General features: G+C 41.5%; 1 protein-coding gene across 1 annotated transcript in view; it reads right to left on the minus strand.

Annotated features, from left to right (window-relative positions):
- Positions 1 to 17,940, minus strand: part of abca12 (ATP-binding cassette, sub-family A (ABC1), member 12) — a 62,814-nt gene that overhangs the window by 5,201 nt on the left and 39,673 nt on the right. The window contains exons 49-65 of the mRNA XM_071459989.1: positions 17,104 to 17,261; positions 15,821 to 16,054; positions 15,452 to 15,590; positions 14,853 to 15,099; positions 13,429 to 13,515; positions 12,358 to 12,445; positions 12,112 to 12,239; positions 11,419 to 11,506; positions 10,977 to 11,085; positions 9,166 to 9,220; positions 7,246 to 7,423; positions 6,811 to 6,926; positions 3,779 to 3,941; positions 3,273 to 3,526; positions 2,721 to 2,925; positions 2,307 to 2,416; positions 1,527 to 1,677 (exon numbers count right to left, since the gene is read on the minus strand). Coding sequence (XP_071316090.1) covers positions 1,527 to 1,677; positions 2,307 to 2,416; positions 2,721 to 2,925; positions 3,273 to 3,526; positions 3,779 to 3,941; positions 6,811 to 6,926; positions 7,246 to 7,423; positions 9,166 to 9,220; positions 10,977 to 11,085; positions 11,419 to 11,506; positions 12,112 to 12,239; positions 12,358 to 12,445; positions 13,429 to 13,515; positions 14,853 to 15,099; positions 15,452 to 15,590; positions 15,821 to 16,054; positions 17,104 to 17,261 — 2,510 coding nt within the window. The remainder of the gene's footprint in view (positions 1 to 1,526; positions 1,678 to 2,306; positions 2,417 to 2,720; positions 2,926 to 3,272; positions 3,527 to 3,778; positions 3,942 to 6,810; positions 6,927 to 7,245; positions 7,424 to 9,165; positions 9,221 to 10,976; positions 11,086 to 11,418; positions 11,507 to 12,111; positions 12,240 to 12,357; positions 12,446 to 13,428; positions 13,516 to 14,852; positions 15,100 to 15,451; positions 15,591 to 15,820; positions 16,055 to 17,103; positions 17,262 to 17,940) is intronic.

Genomic DNA, 17,940 nt, shown 5'->3' on the forward strand with positions numbered 1-17,940 from the left:
CATAATTTGTTGCGTATCAGTTTATCCTATTTGTGTTAAACCACACTGAAAGCTGTAATAAAAAACCCCTTCATGGCATCATAACAATTTCAGTTAGTTAAAAATCTCTACGCTTGCCTGTTAATCACATGAAATAGTGTGCTGTAAATACCAGTTCACTTTCCAATAGCTCGAGGTGATTTCCTATCGGGAAGCTTTGGCCTTTTTCCCCATCAGCTGGCAAGTTTTGAAACCACGTCAATGAAGCCAGCCAATGCAATAGATAGCTTAGTTCCTCTCTGTAAGACGATTTGCCTTTACTGTTGATTTGTCTGTACGATTCTGAATTCACTGATGCAGGTTTTCAGATCATCACACGCTTTAAACAAATACACTGTATCAGCAGCTACATTTCAATGATTAGCACTGGAAATGTAGTGCAGCATCTTCCTGACTGGTTCAGATCAGAATGTGTTGTTTTTTATGTTCTCTTATAAAAGCCCCTTTCTATCACCTTTGATGTAACAGCTCATTAAGCCTGACAAAACCATGTCAATGTGAAATGACCCCATTAAGGCTTGTCTCATTATCCACAGCTAGGGGACTGTCAGTGAGAGACAACATAAGAGGAACTCTATATATAACCTCATCTTTGTGAATTAGCCCAACATCGATGCTGTCGCCATTATAACCATTGTTGTCATTTTCCTGCTCAGAGAGGAGAGGCTGTACTGATAGCAACAATGATGATCCGAGCCAGTTGCATCCATTTCTGTGACTCGCTGTTTGCATAACTACATGTGTCTGTGTTTATACGGGCTAATGTATGGGCACAACTGCTTTTCTAACGTGACTGTTGCTGTCAGAAAAAAATCAGTATATATATAGAGAGAATAATATATATAGAGAAAAACAGGAGAAGAAACAGATAAATGTTTTTCTTCATACAATTTAGATTTATCATTTGTTTTCTACAAACTTTCACCCACTCCAGAGCGGTTTCTTTTCCTTCTCTTTCTTTTTGTGAAAAAAAATTAGATATATTAAGATGGAAAATCAGAAATCACATCATCTTTTGATTGGTTGCTCTGCAGATTCCTCTCATGTCAGCAGCAGCAGCAGCAGCAGCAAAAGACAGGCACTCTAAGTAATCACCCCAGAAACAAGATTGATTAGTTCTCAGAAAGATAAATGGGGAGAATGGGGCTAAAGTGACATGTCAAATGAGATCCTCTCATCATCAAAGTATCGTTTAAATGTAAATTGTCTGCACTGAAGCATACAGCATCAGCTTAATTCTGAAATTTGGATTGCACGAGCTGACAACAAAAGCGTTTCCATTTTGCCCAAGATAGTACAGCTTTCAGCACACATCACTCAACACTTCACACCCTCTGATTCAGTATGCATGGAAGCATCAACAGTTCAACGGTCCTGCAGAGGGAGTACATCTTTGAATTTATATCTGATCCTGTGTCATTTTGTGCACGGTGTTATCGCCACCCAAAGCTTTGAAAGGCAGCACAGAGTCTGCAGCTCCTCCTTACCCCTTCTATCTCTCTCTTTGAGATGCCTCGAATGCGAGCGTAGAAGTACAAGTGCTCTTCTCCAGTGAGCAGATTGTCCAGTGCATCCACCTGGGGACAGTAGCCGATGTTAATTCCCTGGTTACGGCACTCCATGATGTCTACCAACCGTCTGGGGGAGGAAAAAATACAAAGAAATACATCACATGTAGGATGTGTCAGAGGACCTGTTGTCTGTAGTGTGTCGTGTTGGGAATGGCCACCAACGCAGAGCAGGAATTGGGAGTCAGGCTCATGGGTACAGTGGTGCTTTGTACTTTTAGAGGAGAGTTTCAGATACAGAGATAAGATACAGCTGCTACTTGCTAAATCCCAAACCATTATGTTCAAATGTTGGCTGATGCAAAGCAATAACATCCCTCATTTGTGGGTATTTGTGTTACACAAATTTAATCTAGCCCAAATTCATTAGGCAGTGCAGCTTGGGTGCCTGTTAAAATTAAATCAAAGCAATGGGTTTGCTTCTGTCATATCCTCTGATTCTGAAAGATCAACTTTAGTATGCAGGAAAATGTATTAAGTGTCAGTATTCTTCAAACTGTAACATATTTCACATTTGCCTTACACCCCCACATCTCCAGTGTGCAGATTCGATCTATTTGTGACAACGAAAAGCAAGGTTAGACACACAAATATCCCTACACAGATCATTTTGAACACAATAAACAATAATCAAATGCAACCACGCTTTTTGTCACATTTGCACATTTGTGTGAACTAATAAATAAATGTGCAGCTTACCCATCAAAGTCCCTGATCTGTGCTGTGCCATCGGTGGGGCTAACATCTCCAGTCAACATCTTGAAGGTGGTAGTTTTTCCTGCTCCGTTTACTCCCAGCAGACCAAAGCACTGTGAACAGTCATTCACTTCTTAGTGACCCTGAAGCATTCAACCACTGTACAGTACTTTGATACAATGATTAGACTGATGTTCATGTCAATATTCTGATTTAAGATTTGTGAGGCAAATATTTACTACATCATTACACAAAGTGACCAGCACTGATCCACAAATCTTAAGCAATACTGCTGACTTCTTGATTGATGGATTGATAGATAGTTGCAGAGTCATGCTGTTGTCACAAGAGGTTGATTATTCTTGAATTAGACAATTCCCATCAATAGATATCCATATCCCCATTCCTTATGCTTACCTCTCCTGCAGGGATGCCCACAGAGACCCTCTTGACAGCATGGACCTTCCTCTTAAGGTGATGATAGACCTTAGTGAGCTGGTTGACCTGCAGTATGTCAGAGCTGGCTGCTCCACTGGACACCCGTTGGTGCTCAGCTGCCACATCTTCATCCTCGTCCTCACAAGCCACCTTTGGCACTGTCTTCCTGCCCCAAATCAGATGCCTGCAAAGGGAAAAGTAATAGGGGTCCATGTCGATGTGACTAACTGGCAGAGACAGACATAAGTGGCTCAGGCTTTTAATATCTTTAGGGGTCAGAATGTACTGCTTTTATTTAAAAAAACAAAACAATTGTTCATTCAATTTAACTTTTTATCGATAATTACTTTGAGTGGCTCTGATGCATATTCAACCACTCATTTGTATATTCTCTGTATTTATATCTCACTTTCATATTCTAGACCACGGGAGAGTCAATTCCACATTCTGTACATGCAGTAGAGTCTCAATCCAATTACAAGGCTGGATGTGTACACAGGAGTTCACGTCTCTGGCTTCAGTTTTCCTTACCTGACTTTGCGAATGAGAAACTTGTTGAGCAGGAGGCGGAGGGTGAAGAAGACCAGGCCTTGGATGAAGGAGGAGATGAACATCCAGCCCAGGGCATCTGCGGAGAATGGATTCTGATAGGCGTCAATGCCATAGCCACTGAGGATCTGGACCTCTATGTTCATCCTAGCCAGCTGCATGAGCCCGTTCCCAAAGTTGAACTGGGGGAAGATTAGGAAGGCGTGGCTCAGCTTTTCGAAGATGTCCTTGATGGCCTGCATGAGGAAAAGTGCAGAAAAGACAGCACTAAGAAATTGTATTGTAATTCTCACTTTCCTGTCATTGGAAATGTGAGGTCTGTTTGCCCTTCTCACACCTCTGCAACTCAATATCACCACAGCAACAGAGACTGACAAGGTTTCATCCAACACTTAATGAACACTCACACATTTAAGTGTGCATCTAAATACTTCAGAACTATTCAGCTGCTAACAAATAGTGTCTTGACTCAGGCACTTTATTCTGACCTCTGGGTTGCGCATTGAAATTTGGCCCAGGAAATAGAGGATGGAGGTAGACATGATTGTGTTGACACTGATGAAGAGATTGATGCACACATAGGTGATGAAGGCCATTTCTGCATCCTTGAAGACACCTGATAGCAGATACATCCAGGGGAAGGTAGCAAACCTGAGGGATTGACAAAGACAGGATACTTGAAACACAGCATCAAATAAAAATAACTCCACACATACACCTTAAAATAGCCCTGATGTGATCGGCCTGGGTTGGTTTCAAATACAGGATACACACAAAGACAAACACACAAAGTGGATATGGAAAATTCATACGGTCCTTCTCACAAATGCACCTTCTAAAATGACAGGATCTTGCATTTTTTAACTGAAGTGGTTCAGGCCTTTAACAGGCTAAATAGAGTGGCTTTGAGATGAAAATAGGCACCAAAGAATACTGGAAAGGGAAGGGAGAAAAAAAAACACCATGACAAGGGTAAACATTCACTCATGACGCCAAAAGAGAGGAAGATAAATTACTTCTCCCTTTATTCCCCTGCTGGCAGAACATCCTTTTTCTTTTTTGTTCCCTCCTTTCTCTCACATAATCTGCTTGTTCATTTGATTGAGGTGTCTGGGTCAGAGAGACAGAGAGGAAGAGAGGTAGGTAGAAAGAGATGAAAAAGAAGAAAGTGGGGTAGGAAAAGAAAAAGACAGACACAAACAGATAGAGCCAGACAGAGACAAAGCATCTGCGTGCCATGCCCAAAAAAAAAGGTGCTTGGTAGGCAGACTGTGGGTGCCAAGCCATGACAAGGAACAGAAGCAAGAAGCCTGCAGACCATACCAGGTGGGTGCAGCCTGACAGATGGAGAGCTGTGATTATTCATTGCTTGGGAGGGAGACATCTGTCTGATAAATGAGGAGCAGAGTGCTGACTTGGCCTCCTAAGATCTAGGGCCCAGGACGAGGCCTGCGACAGCAACGGCAAACACCGGAGCCTAAACCTCTGCTGCAGCTGGTAAATGATGTAAATAATCCCAGTGATGCAGAGTCAGGAAACATGGCCATCCCCAAATCTACATCTCATAGCCAGATTGATTTTAAAACCTTGGTATTTCGTGCCAGCTAGCCTCTATCTCACACCAAGTCATATTGAGTGATAGTTGTGGAATTTTTTTTTTTTTATTTATTTTTTATTTTTGGCCTTTTTGTACTCACACCTACTTACTATTGTGTAGGTGTGTGGCTCTGTGGCATAGCAGTGTTGCAATGGCTGTTTTCAGGCTTTAGAAATATGAGACTTTGGCCAATCACAAATCTTTTCACAGAAACAGATTCTTCCTACTGGCTGTTCCACAAATGCTGATGCGAGTGCACGTCCCTTCAGACGGCCATGTGTTAATATTGGTGAAGCGTTTTAGAGAGAACTTGCTGTACTTCTGCTGGACAGGTAACAGGCTGCTAACTTCATTTTCTTGTAATATCTAAATGTGTTGTAGTGGTTGGCTGTGTAGGTAGATTTACCATGAAACCAGGCGATGGGTGGCTATGTTGACTGATACTGATAGTTGAGCCTTCTGCTAACCGTAGCCAAAGACTCCCGGCTGCAGCTCTGCTGATGTAGATTTCTGTCGGTCCCAGCTTTAATCTGATCTAATCTCCACTCCCTGACTCTTATCATATCATCACATATATCACTGTAACTGCTTTATATTATCGTCTATATGTTTGTCCATTATGTCTATCACGTCCTCTGTGTCATCATTCGTCTTGTATGTCATCCTCCATGTTTATTTTTTGGTTTTTTATTCTGTTGTGATATTTCACTGAGAGAGAAGAGAATAAAATAAAATAAAAACACATATTGTTTTTGCTGTATGTCCTGTTGCTTCCCGATCCCGCCTCCTTCCCTCTCTGCAGCGTCTTTGGCTTGAATAGGATAAACATGTTGGCAGTGATTTTTCTATCAGCCTTTCAGTCTTACTACCATCTGTCTTTGGAAGAAATTCTGAAAAATTGAGCTATGTTGTTTGAAACACAGCAGCCTCCTTATGCTCTGCACTGTAAATCCAACCTGGTGGTACACAAAGCAACATGCAGTAGAGGCCAGAAAGTACAAGAAAGTAGTGAGGACATGCCTTTAGAAACCTTTGTTAGATCAAATGATTTTGATGAATCAACGAACACACAGTCAGTTCAACTCAGGACAGATGATGGACTCAACCTTTCTACAACATTTCACTGTTAGACCATAAAAATTCCTTGGATGCTGCTGAGGATGATTGTCTTTCTGCAGAATGAAGCACCACACAATGAGTTTGCTTGAATCCGAGCAGCACAGGTGCTTCTGGATACTTTGCATTCACCATGCTGTTGCCCTCAGCAGTGTTGTTACCATTGAACACAAGGTTGAGTGGCAGCCAAACATACCAAAGCTATGTTCACAATATGTACATCATTCCATCACTCTGGTTCAGGTTGATCTTTGCTGACTAGGCGTTTGCATGAACTGTGTGAACTTGATTACAACTTGTTCTTGGTGCCAAACATACAGATTGAAACCTAACCCCCGGGTTGGTCTTATTAACTTATTTAGATGAGAAAATGAAGGCAAACAGTAAAATTATAACACAAATTGCCCGCTGTATATATCCATCACAGTTTACAGATCAACCTCCTTACCTAATGTACTTTCCATTCTCACCAGCATTAGCACTCACTTTAAGTTTTACCTCTACATGAAGTGATAGCCAACCTGGCCAAACTGCTCTTTTTCAACCTGTATGACTGTGCTGTTTGGTTTGCGGCCCCATTGCACTCGCTTGAGCAATGCTGCCAGGTGCTGAGATCTTGGCAAAATATAAAGAGTACGATGTTATCATAGCTGAGCTCCCAAGTTGTAATAAATTGCAGTTTTCTTTGGAAAACATTTAAAGAAAAACTGACTTAAAAAAATGTCATAAACAGCACAAGCTAAAAGACCAACAATTTCAGAAACTAACAGTAATCTCTTGGTAGGCTTAGTAAATCAATTTACTGACCCGAAGAGCACTAGAAGGAGGGTGATGGCACCCAAATTTTGCCGTTCTGTGAATGCTGGAATCTGGAAGGCTGCGATCACACCAACAGTCAAAGCCACAGGGATCATATAGACAACCTGTTGAAAAAGATGAAATATGATGTAACAATACAAAGGCATATAATTTAAACCATGAATAATCATGATCATGAATCAAAAATATACAAAATAGTTGTTAATTGAGAGTACAAAATAAATTAGTTAAGCCTATCTTTCTTCTGAAAAGATATAATGAGCAGCTACAATCTAAAATGTCATCCGGAGCAGGGATGTACCACAATGATGTTTGCTTTTTCTTTTATTAAGCATGATTTGGATTCACAAGGATTCGACTACATTTAACCAAGCTGGTGAGATGTATGTCTGTGTCTGCAGTTAGGCAGTTAGAAGATGTTACCATGTCATATAAGAAGTTCACAGCCCAGTAGAAGGGCTCGCCGATGCCAGCGATGTGCTGGAGCCTCTTGGAGCCAGTGTGGTGCTCGTTGACTTCATAGATGGCAAAACTGGCTGTTGTGATTGAGTAACCCGTCAGCACACACATAGCCACAAGGATATGGAGCATTCCCTGAACACTGTGAGGAGAAAAAAGGATCATTCAAATGACAATGACAACACTGATGACATTAATTATTAGGCACGTCTGTAATTAGTGTATTATCATTCATCCGCATTAACTCCATTAACGGATAATATATCGTGCTGCGCTCCTTTAGTTTTTGCTTTTTTCTGTACTCACTGTAGGAGAGGCCACAGGGCTACAGTAGCTAGAGGTTTAGATGCAGGGATGAAGTGTGCGAATCGATATACTCCGGTGTGCTGAGTCACTTTGAATGAAGGAAGCTGGTGTAAATCTTTTCAGAAAACAATGGCCCATTTTAAAGGCCTCCTACAAACTATCATATCTTTGCCTGCAGGGACCTGACTCATTTGAACTATTAAAGTGGTTCAAAATAAACTGAACTCCATTCATAACAAACAGCTCTGTTAAAAAAAGAGCTTGTGCCTCACATCTGACAAGATAATAACTGCAAAGGAAACAGATGGCTTCAAGTCAAGAACAACTTTGCACGACTATCGGTGCACGGTGGCACTGCAGTGAGGCTGTAAAGCCTATTGTCCAGACTGGACCACAGACAACCAGCTGAGGCTTTGATCCTTCAATTTCTCCTGAACCTAGTCCACTCCTTCAAACTTTCCGCTACCTGTTCATCTCCCATTCTCCATGCTCCAATGTCTACTGCTGTAGTATGCTGCTGTTACTTCTCTCTTTTGACCAGGGTACAACAATACCAACCAAAAAAAAATGAGCTGCATAAAACAAAAAAAAGCTGGCAGAGTGACCAAGTGAGACGGAGGGAGCGTAACAGAGAGGGACATGTGGTGGGCGTCCTCACTACAGAGGATAGCCAGCAGCAGCAGCTACTGAGCAGGCTTGTTATCAGTATGACCGCTATAGCCTGAGAATTTTTCCCATGGGCCCAGCTAACACATTGTGAGAAATCAAGACATTTGAAGTAATAAGCCTGCTGTATCTTTAACACAGTTCAGGCCAAATCAATATATTCTGGTGAGCAAGCAGAATCACCCTGGATGGACGGGGTAATTGTGCATTTGCAGCTGCTGCAGTACCTTAACAGGCTAACAGCTAATAAATGCTACGCACAAGAATAAATGTGGAGCATGTGGAGAAGCTGGGGGCCACTAAACACTGAAATGGCCGGTGAGATTGTTAGTGCTAGTGCTAATAAGGCTCTGCAGAGTATGGACCTTCACAAGGCCACAGCTTCAACTCAATGCACCCTCGCAATGATTGATTTAATTTGATCCACTGGAACACTCATGTTTGCATACACACATGTAAGCACAGACAGACCTGCACCAACTCTGCAGTCTGGTTTCTAAAGCAGAATGTGGAGTATTTTAAATAAACCCATTGTGGGAAGTGGGGTAGAATCAATCCACCTCTGTGCCACCTTCAGGGTAAACACTCATTATATTGGGACTCTGATCAATAGTGCAAGCTCAGGGAAATCCATTTAGAAAATCAAATATGGGTAAATACTGCTGTCATGTGCCTCCCTGCCCCGAGTCCACCCTGACTTTAATGTCCTGAATTGAAAAGTAGGATGCTTCCATAATTTATTTCGGACTCAGCCAAGCAACAGTCAATAATATTCATCATGACCTGACTAATTTTGGAATATTTTCACCAATTAGAATGCTAATAAGGATCTTTTTCACAAGAGCAGCCATTGACATTGTTGTACATTGTTGACAGTTCAGCAGAAGGAAGGATTTTAAGTGTCGTCCTTACACTGCATCTTCATCATCCGCTCGACCGAAATAGGGGTGACTGGAAACTGAAATGGCTGTAGTAGGAAAAAAAAAACAGATCATTGTGTTAGCAATGGAAAAACAACAGCACACAGCCTATTTTTCAGCACAGGAACCAAATGAGCAATGATATTCTCTTAGCCTGGGACACAGTCAGTTGAAAAATATTGTGCAAGATGATTCCATTTGCCAGTACACACAAAGGAAATTGAATTTTCTTTATCATTTTTTCAGGGTCTTTCTAGATGCTCACAGACATGAACTGCTCCCCCGCACGTCTCTGTTTACATTTCCTGATATAGAGGAGAATGAGTTCACCCAAAGCACAGCAGCCCGAGAGCAGGTTGCAGGTTCAGTGGCTTGCTGACGGACACTTTGGTAGAATTGATGGGTTATATGGACTAATTCGAAGCTGGATGTTCCCTAATGTGGTTTGTATATTACAACTACTGCTGCAACTAACAATTATATTTGTCATCTATCTATCTGCAGACTTCTTGATGAATCGATAAATGGTTAAGTCTGAGAAATGTCAAAAAAGTGAAAAACATCCCATCACAATTTCTCAGAGCCCAAAATCATTTGTCTAAATTACTAATTTTGTCTGAGCAACAGTCCAAACCCCAAAAGTTATTATTTACGATATCACAGAGAGCATGAAAAACCACCAAATACTCACATTTGTGAAACAAATGTTAAATGTTTTTCTGCTGAATAATAGATTAATTTCCTAAATGAGAAAAAAGGGTCATGATTCATAACATTTTAGTTCTCAAGCTGAGGCTGTTATTTTCCCCTTTGTTTTTTAAAGCAATAAATAAGAATTCTTTTCTGGTCACATCTTCAAAGTGTGGCTTATTCAACAGTTGAGTAACTGTATACTTTCTCTGCGGTAGGAAACATACAGACTTTTAATCCTGAAAGAGAGAGGCATGAAAAAACCCAGAGTTGATAATGCAGGACACAATGTGGGGGTTAGGGCTTCACATCTGACAGAGAAATGATCACCTTGAAAAGTTATCTCCCTAGATCTCCACCCCTGACACCCCCTAACACATCCTGACACAGCTGGGAGTTTGCAGGTAACATTTAAATGATTACGCTCTACCCTCAAGCATTTTTATCATCTATTGGGGAAGAAATGCATTTGTGCGTGTAGTTCTGTGCACGTCCTGTATGTTTTTATGAGATTTTATTTATGTGGGTTTGTGTATGTGTGTGTTTGTGTTCTCCTGCCCCGCGGGCAGATGGTCAGGGTGATGCTCAGAGCTGAAACAGTGCTGAAAACGTGGGCCAGCCTCATTCTCTTTAGCATAGCTCCCCGGTGAGCAGCATTCATCAGTATTCACCATGCTTAGTGATGTGAGTGTGAAGGACACACAGCACCCCCTGCCTTTAATCCTGTGAAATGAACCATGAGTAAACACACTGTTTACAGCTTTCTTCATATTTAGTACACAAAATGCACCTGGTGTTCGATCAATAGCACCTTCTTTGTACTAATGTGCACAATCCCAGCTATGTCGTTTCCAAACCTTTCACTCTTCTGATCTTTGCAAATAACCAGGGAGTGTTTGAGTAGCTGCATCAACATGATATACCTTTTCTATAATCACTAAAACAAAAGAAAATAAGTCAAAAACTGAGATAGCATTGATCTTTCGCGTCATTGCCTTTGTATGTTTAGAGACCTCGATCAATTAAACTGAAATCTTGGACTGTGTCCTTTGCCTGTGATTGAAGTTTTACACTTTACTCGCAACAGCATTCTCTGGCCCAGTACTAGCTTACCATATTTACGTGGATCCTTGTCTGCTGGAAGATTGGAGCGCAGGATGAGGTTGTTGAGGCTGTTTAAGTATGCTGGCATTGTGTGATGGCCCTCAGGGTTGAACCAGACCTACACAAACACAGACACACACACACACACATTCATAGAAACCATCACTCACGGTGCTACAGATCAGGGTATGCAAGTCCTCTGCATCTCTACAAAATGCAGACGTCATCACCTGAGGACATTTACACACTAAAACAGTGGCACTGTTGCTGCAGTAAAGCATATTTATGATGACACTGATGGTATAACAATGCAGCTCCATCTGTGAGCCTTAATCTTGGAGACAAACAACTTTAGTTAGGATGTCATGTTTTACCTTTCAGCAGCTCATCAGTACAGCAATTAAAGTGATAATGAGACAGGAGGCAGGAGAACAGTTAGAGAGAAAGTTACCTTTGACAGAGTACGGTTCTTGGGCACCGCTCTAAGGTCCATTTGCAAGTCAGGTGGAAGCTGCATGCCAAAATCAAAGCCACCATACCTGCAAAAAAGACCATATCGATCAAAACGAAGAGTGGCGGGTGTTGCTGAGAAATTAGTTGTGACACTCTTTGCTTTTTGCTTCTTCTTCTTGTTTTTCTTTTAATCAAAGCAAATCTGCACAAGCAGATGAGAAGCACTTTGTAGTAAAAGCATCAGATCCCACATTAAAGCTGGTATCAAGCTGAGCAACCAGGGAAACTCAGGTCTTTGTTTGGCAAAACAACAGTGCTCCCTTACAATTGCAAGGGTACCAGTTTTAAGCATTTAAAGCTTCCTAGGTGACTAACATTTTTTATTTGAGACAGTAAAAGGAAAAAAGTCTTTAAATTAACAGCTGGAGAGTCACTACATTTTTCGTTTGGGTCAATTAACTGGTAATAAAAAGCTAAAAATAATGAGCCCCGTTCATTATTTTCAAACTACCTCAAATTAGGTTACCTCATCAAAATGATGTAACATTATGAAATTCTATAACTGCAGTTCTAAAGTAGGAAATAACAGTGTCGATTACCACTCAGAACTCAGCTTTCTACTATAAATGATGCACAGGCTGAATTGTCAATGTGGCTCCATTAAGAAGATGTAAACAGAGGCTGCATTCACCTGTTCCTGATGAAGTCATTGGCTGTGGCCACCAGGTAGTTCTCCACATTGATGCCACTGAGGTTATAAACAATCTGAGACGAAGGGGCCTTCTTATGCGGCGGCTGGAAGTTGTCTGCATCACAAACCTGCAGTATATGGAGGAGACAGAGTCATCACACTTGTCCTTTTTCAAACAGTCATGGGCAAGAACACAAATGCTCACTCACACACACACACACACTCTTCTCAGTGACCCAGTCTCACCTGTTCCTGACTGGTGCATTTACAAATACTAAATGGTTTGGAGCTGTTTCCTCTGGAACTCCAGTGGTTTGTGTTTCTTGTGCAGTCCCTGAAAAAGAAACATTCACAACGTGAAATGGTGGTAGTCTGCAGTGCTTGATAGTGCCACAAGCCTATCCCTGAGCACACCCAAGAACACATGCAGAATGTGAGTTGACGATGGCCTGCACCAAGACTAAACACCTGTGTAAAATCAGCAGGCATTCGGAGAGAGATCAGCACCTCCTAAATATTTCTCTGATATCAGTTCAAAACTGGTAAATATGTGCTGTAACATTATATTGTGAGAAATTTGTGCTTGTGTGGTTTAATACTCAACTCCCCCACATTTAGTTTTCTGCCAAATGTTTTCAGGGACATTCTGCAGATCAAAAGGCATTTTTAGCAGTACACATGTCTTTGCGCACTTGGACACCCAAATACACCCTGTTAGTTTCGATATAAATTAGTCAACAGCAATCACCCACAGAGGAAAGTCAGGGGAGCATACAACATGTTCCAAAGCAGCACACAGCACCCTTTCAGTCCTTATCATGGTGTTATTATAAGACATCATGGGGAAAACATGCAGGCTCTTTTGCACCATATGTTTTTTTTTTTGGCAGAGAATTTTAAAATGCCTCCAAGGTCTGGTTTATGAGTGCCAACATTGATTTGAGTGCCTGTAAGGGGAAAATCTGCCCTATAAACACTGGGTGTTTATGGAATACAAATGATCCTCTCACATCAGAGCCCTGCTGCAGGCTTTCAGCCACATACGTCGAGCTGAGCAGGAAGGAAAAATTGAGAGGAGGGACATGAGAGAGACCAGAGAGAGAGCTGAGGGAATTGGAGGGAGACAGACAAGTAAAATGAAACAAGGTGAGGGAGGAGGCATGAAAAGAATGACAATGAGTGAAACATGAAAACACTCTACGTGTGGAAAAGGGTGGAACGTATCGAGAAACTGAGCACAGGTGTCCAGATTATTACTGACAAATCCATCCCCTCCAGGAAAAAATAGCAGCTGGCTTTTGAGAAGCGATCACGTACGAGTTAGACTTGTTGAAGCAGGCATTATCGATCCCAGGGAATGACATCATGGTGTCCACCAGCTGCCTGGAGTTGGGATTTTGGTTACTGTGGAGCCAGAAAACAACAAGTCAACCTTGATCCAAGCATAACAAACAAGCATAACAAGCATACTGTACATTTCATAATAATGTAGAAACACAAAAGGTTGTGTCATAAGCTCTTAGACAGCATCAGCAGACAGACATAGCTTCTGTTGTTTTATGAAGAATTTAACTTCAAGGTTAGCATTTATCCAGCTTTACTTAGAAATCTGGCTTAATTTACTCAGGTTCCTACCTCACAACACTGTCAATATCATGACCGAATGATCAGCAATTCGAATATAACATGTTTACTGTGAGGGGCTGGACAGACTTTACATTTTATGTTTAAGTGGACTGCTTTTATTTGAGCTCTCCGTGGCTTTTGATGCAATTAGGTGTATACTCATAAATAAATGCAGTGATCATTTCATTCACATTGTTCATGAAGGCTAAGTAAGAAAACTCAGAGAAAGTTCATGAAATTTAATACTCTAGCGTCACAATCTATAGTCATAATAACAGAAGACTGAAGCATATTTGACCCTTAACTGGTTATAACTTAATTTATCAGCACCCACCCCTCAGCTCCAACACTGATCTCATCAATAATAAATAAATTAATATCATTTTTCAATCTCTTTTGTATATCGGGCTAAGGAGAGCTGGGTTGAATGTCGATCCAGTCTTTGATATGGATTGGCACCTCAGCATTTTCTCCCGTGCTACATATTCCCTTGATCAAACAACAGCACTTGTCAACAATGAAGACATCCTGCAACCTCCTGACACTCTTAATCTCGCCAACTTTGATCTTGCTCACAGTCTCTCTCACTCCTCCCTGTCCTCAAGGTCCATCTGCCCTTCAACTAACTACAGCTTCACATTCCTTTTCTAACAAGTGAGACGTGTTGCCCCCCTCCCTCTGCACAACTGATGCAGGCACCCAACAACCCAATCAAGTAAATGAGGTGCATCATCCCCTCATCAAAGTTTTTATCAAAATCAGACAGGGGTGTTGCAGTTAGCCCCTCTACTGTACTGTTTCATCATAGTGATCATCATCATCCTCCAAACTTTGCCACAAACCAGTTCTGTTATGTATGAGATATCACCTGATTTGCACTTTTGACTCTAGCCTTTGCCATAATTCACCGTGTTTACAGATTCAACATTTGCCTGGACAAGGCACAACACTGTGGCATTGTTCTGACCTTGCCAAATGAAGTGAAATAAAAGAGCAAAGCCTCAGAGCTCAGTTGAATGGCTCCAAAAATGCTTTGTGTAAAGACAAGCTGATTAGCCTCACTGTGTTTATGTCTGTGTCCTTCCCTCCCAGTGCTCACTGCCATTAGAACTGACCTGAAGAAAGAGTAGCTGGGTCCGATCTTGTAGAGGGCGGGGCTCAGCTCCAGCTCAGGATAGTGCCGCAGATCGCTCCTGATGGAGCCCAGGCCCATTGCAAACACCACAAACAGAACAGGAAGCAGGATCTGGGCGATCAGGCCCTTCCAGTCTCTGCGGCTGTGGTGGAACCTCTTGATCAGTATGGCCACCATCTGCTGCCAGGCCAGGGTCATGCCCTGCATCATGGATGAACTAGTGAGCTCTAAGATACATAGGAGAGGAAATGGAGATATTTAATCAGTTTTGCACTGACGCACATACTTTCTTACTGTCTTCCTGGCTTAATGAGGCCTGCTGTTTCTCTCTGAGGCACACTGAGCTAAAGGTTAACAGGTAGATAATATCACAAAAGATGGCAAGAAGGGTGTCCCAATTGTAGGAGCTGTAGAAACAGAGCAGCTCAGTAAAGTAATGGTCAATTATTTCATGTCAAGAATGAAAATTGAAAGTATAACATAAAAAACAGGAAAAAAAAGAATGTTTCAGCATTTCAATACTGTGTGCAGACAAAAAAAATAGAAAGGAGGGATGGACCGAGCAAAGGAGGAACTCACTGATCTTGTCACCGAAGCTTTCACTGGGGTCTGAAGGGAAGCTGTCAATAGATCCTGTGTCAGAGACTGTCTCTGAGATAGACAGGGGGGCGTTCTCAGGCCCAGCTTCTGTGTTTCCATGAGTCAACTGGAGGAACACCTACAGAGATAAAAGCCAAACATTAACATCTGTGTTTGTCAGAGAGTCTATCTAATATCATTTCATGGTTTATGACATGTTTACATGTCTGTATGATAAAGTTTAGGGGCACTGGCACATTTGCAAAGGGAATTTACAGCAAGTGTACCTCAGCAGCTCTACATGTTTTTTTCTCCACTTTGACTGCAGTTTAAACCTTTGTCTTTGTTTGTGGGCGTGTGGGAGCATACCTCCTCTAGGGTAGTGTCAGAGATACCATAGCCCCCGAGCTGCAAGTCGTCCAGGTTGGAGTCCAGTGCGGTCAGCAGGGAGCGGTATGCGGAGGCACTGGATGAGGTGAAGGGGGGCAGTGAGTAGACCACGTCACCACCCTGGGCCTCCTTCAGTCGTGCTTCAGGTACATGGGCTTGGATAAATGCCTTTAGTTCAGCGTTGTCAAGTTGTTCAGATTCCAGGCTTTGCATCTGCACATAGAAAAGCAGGAAGAGATAATGACATGCTTTATTTTCAACATTACATAGATTTACTTTGCACATTCACTTTATCTGCTCTGCTCTACCATTCTTCCAATAAGAGCATCATCTATTACTGATTCTCATAGTATATTGAGTAACAGCAGTTCACTAGGATTATCCACATTTGTAAGAACCCTTCACTATAAAATGTTTTTATTAAAGCATTGTTAAAACAAGTCATCTGACTTTGTTTTTAAGAATGAGATAGACCGGAAACTGGCAGCACATCTAGTTTGACACTATCTGAGAGGTTGTTTGAATGACTGCGCACTAGCATAGATCCTTGAAACAGATAGACACGGAGGACATGAAGCCTGAAATAGAAAAGAAACTGTTCAGTTACATCCTGTTACTGACAGAAACTTTGGTTTTGACCCAAATATATGGCCGGCATAATTAAAAGGGGACTTGATGACCTCAGACAAATCTTTTTGCCAAAAAAGTACACATCTAACTCATTAAAAAGACTTATTTTCACTTATTTATTCATGAGGATAAGCCAAAACGCCACCAAACACTGGGAAGAGAGCTGAACAAAAAGTATGAGGACATTTGCAGCAGTCAGCACAGAATCATTTGTGCAGGGATTTAGTCCATCTAGCAGTTTTTCCAGTATATGTGATACAATTCACACGGTTGCATTATGTTGCAGAGATAAAACCTAGATTTCATTTTCACATGAGTAAGCTGCCATTATAATGCACTGTGAAATGTTTCAACTGGTTGTGCATTGTCCAAGATGGTTCACTGTGAAGAGAACATAAAATGCATCAGAGATATGATATTAAATCAATGTTATGACCTACAATCACTCAATCTCACACAGAGCTCTGGAAACACTGGTCTGCTGGGGAAACATAGATTATTGGAATGTTTTAAAAAAAAAAGAAAAGTCTCTTAACATAAAAAAGGAAAAATGATTGTCATGGTAATTTTGTGCTGTGGAAAACAAAGTCAACAACACAATCTACAGTGCTTTAGTCAAATATGGTCGTTACCTTCTTGGTGAGGGTGAGTTTGTAACCCTGACCCAGCTTGTCTTTCAGGTGGAAGGGGGATCCACAGCATTTTAACCCTCCTCTCTCCAGGAAGGCGATGCGGTCGCTCAGCACTTCGGCCTCATCCAGGTGGTGGGTAGACATGATGATGGTGCGATCTGAGACGACACGTAGACATACACGCATTTGTATGTGCATTATTACTTAATTACTACAACAACTATAACCCAGATACAGGTAAAGGTGTAACAATTAAGGATCTGTATTACATGAAGTGCACATAGTAAAATTATGTTTAATACCCAAGCTATTCAGTGAAGCTTTGAATGAGTTTCTAGAGTGAAAGAACAGCACAGAAGCAATATTTAGATGTCTTTTGGCAAAATTATTTTGGTTTTTTCCTCTGCTAGTGAGTACATTTTGGTCTCATAATGATGGCCACAAACATGCACACAATACACACATTCAAATAAACAAGCCAAAATCCAGGCATTACAAAGCCTTATGCAAGCTCCATCATATACACACAAATCATCAGAGAAACAGGCGCATAACCAGCAAGCGATGCAGAAAGTTTACTTTGAAATAGCTTCCCCTGGCACCAAACATCTGAGACAGGGCCAATTAGACAGGATATTTTCTACATCTACAATTATATGACATTTAGCAGTCTCCCTGCCATTACTGCCGCTCCCCGAAGAGAGCCTAAAGAAAAAGTACTTCTGGATTTATTTTAGAATAATTATATGCTAAACTTAAACCAGGAAGCTTGAGCAAGGGAAAGCCCTACAGGGTTCCAGCAACTTCAGTGGAAAACACTTGAGCAAGAGTTTGCAA

The sequence above is a fragment of the Trachinotus anak genome, unplaced genomic scaffold (assembly GCF_046630095.1).
Source record: "Trachinotus anak isolate AG129_WGS33_773 ecotype Australia unplaced genomic scaffold, CSIRO_AGI_Tana_v1 ptg000001l, whole genome shotgun sequence".
In the NCBI taxonomy this organism is placed as follows: domain Eukaryota; kingdom Metazoa; phylum Chordata; class Actinopteri; order Carangiformes; family Carangidae; genus Trachinotus; species Trachinotus anak.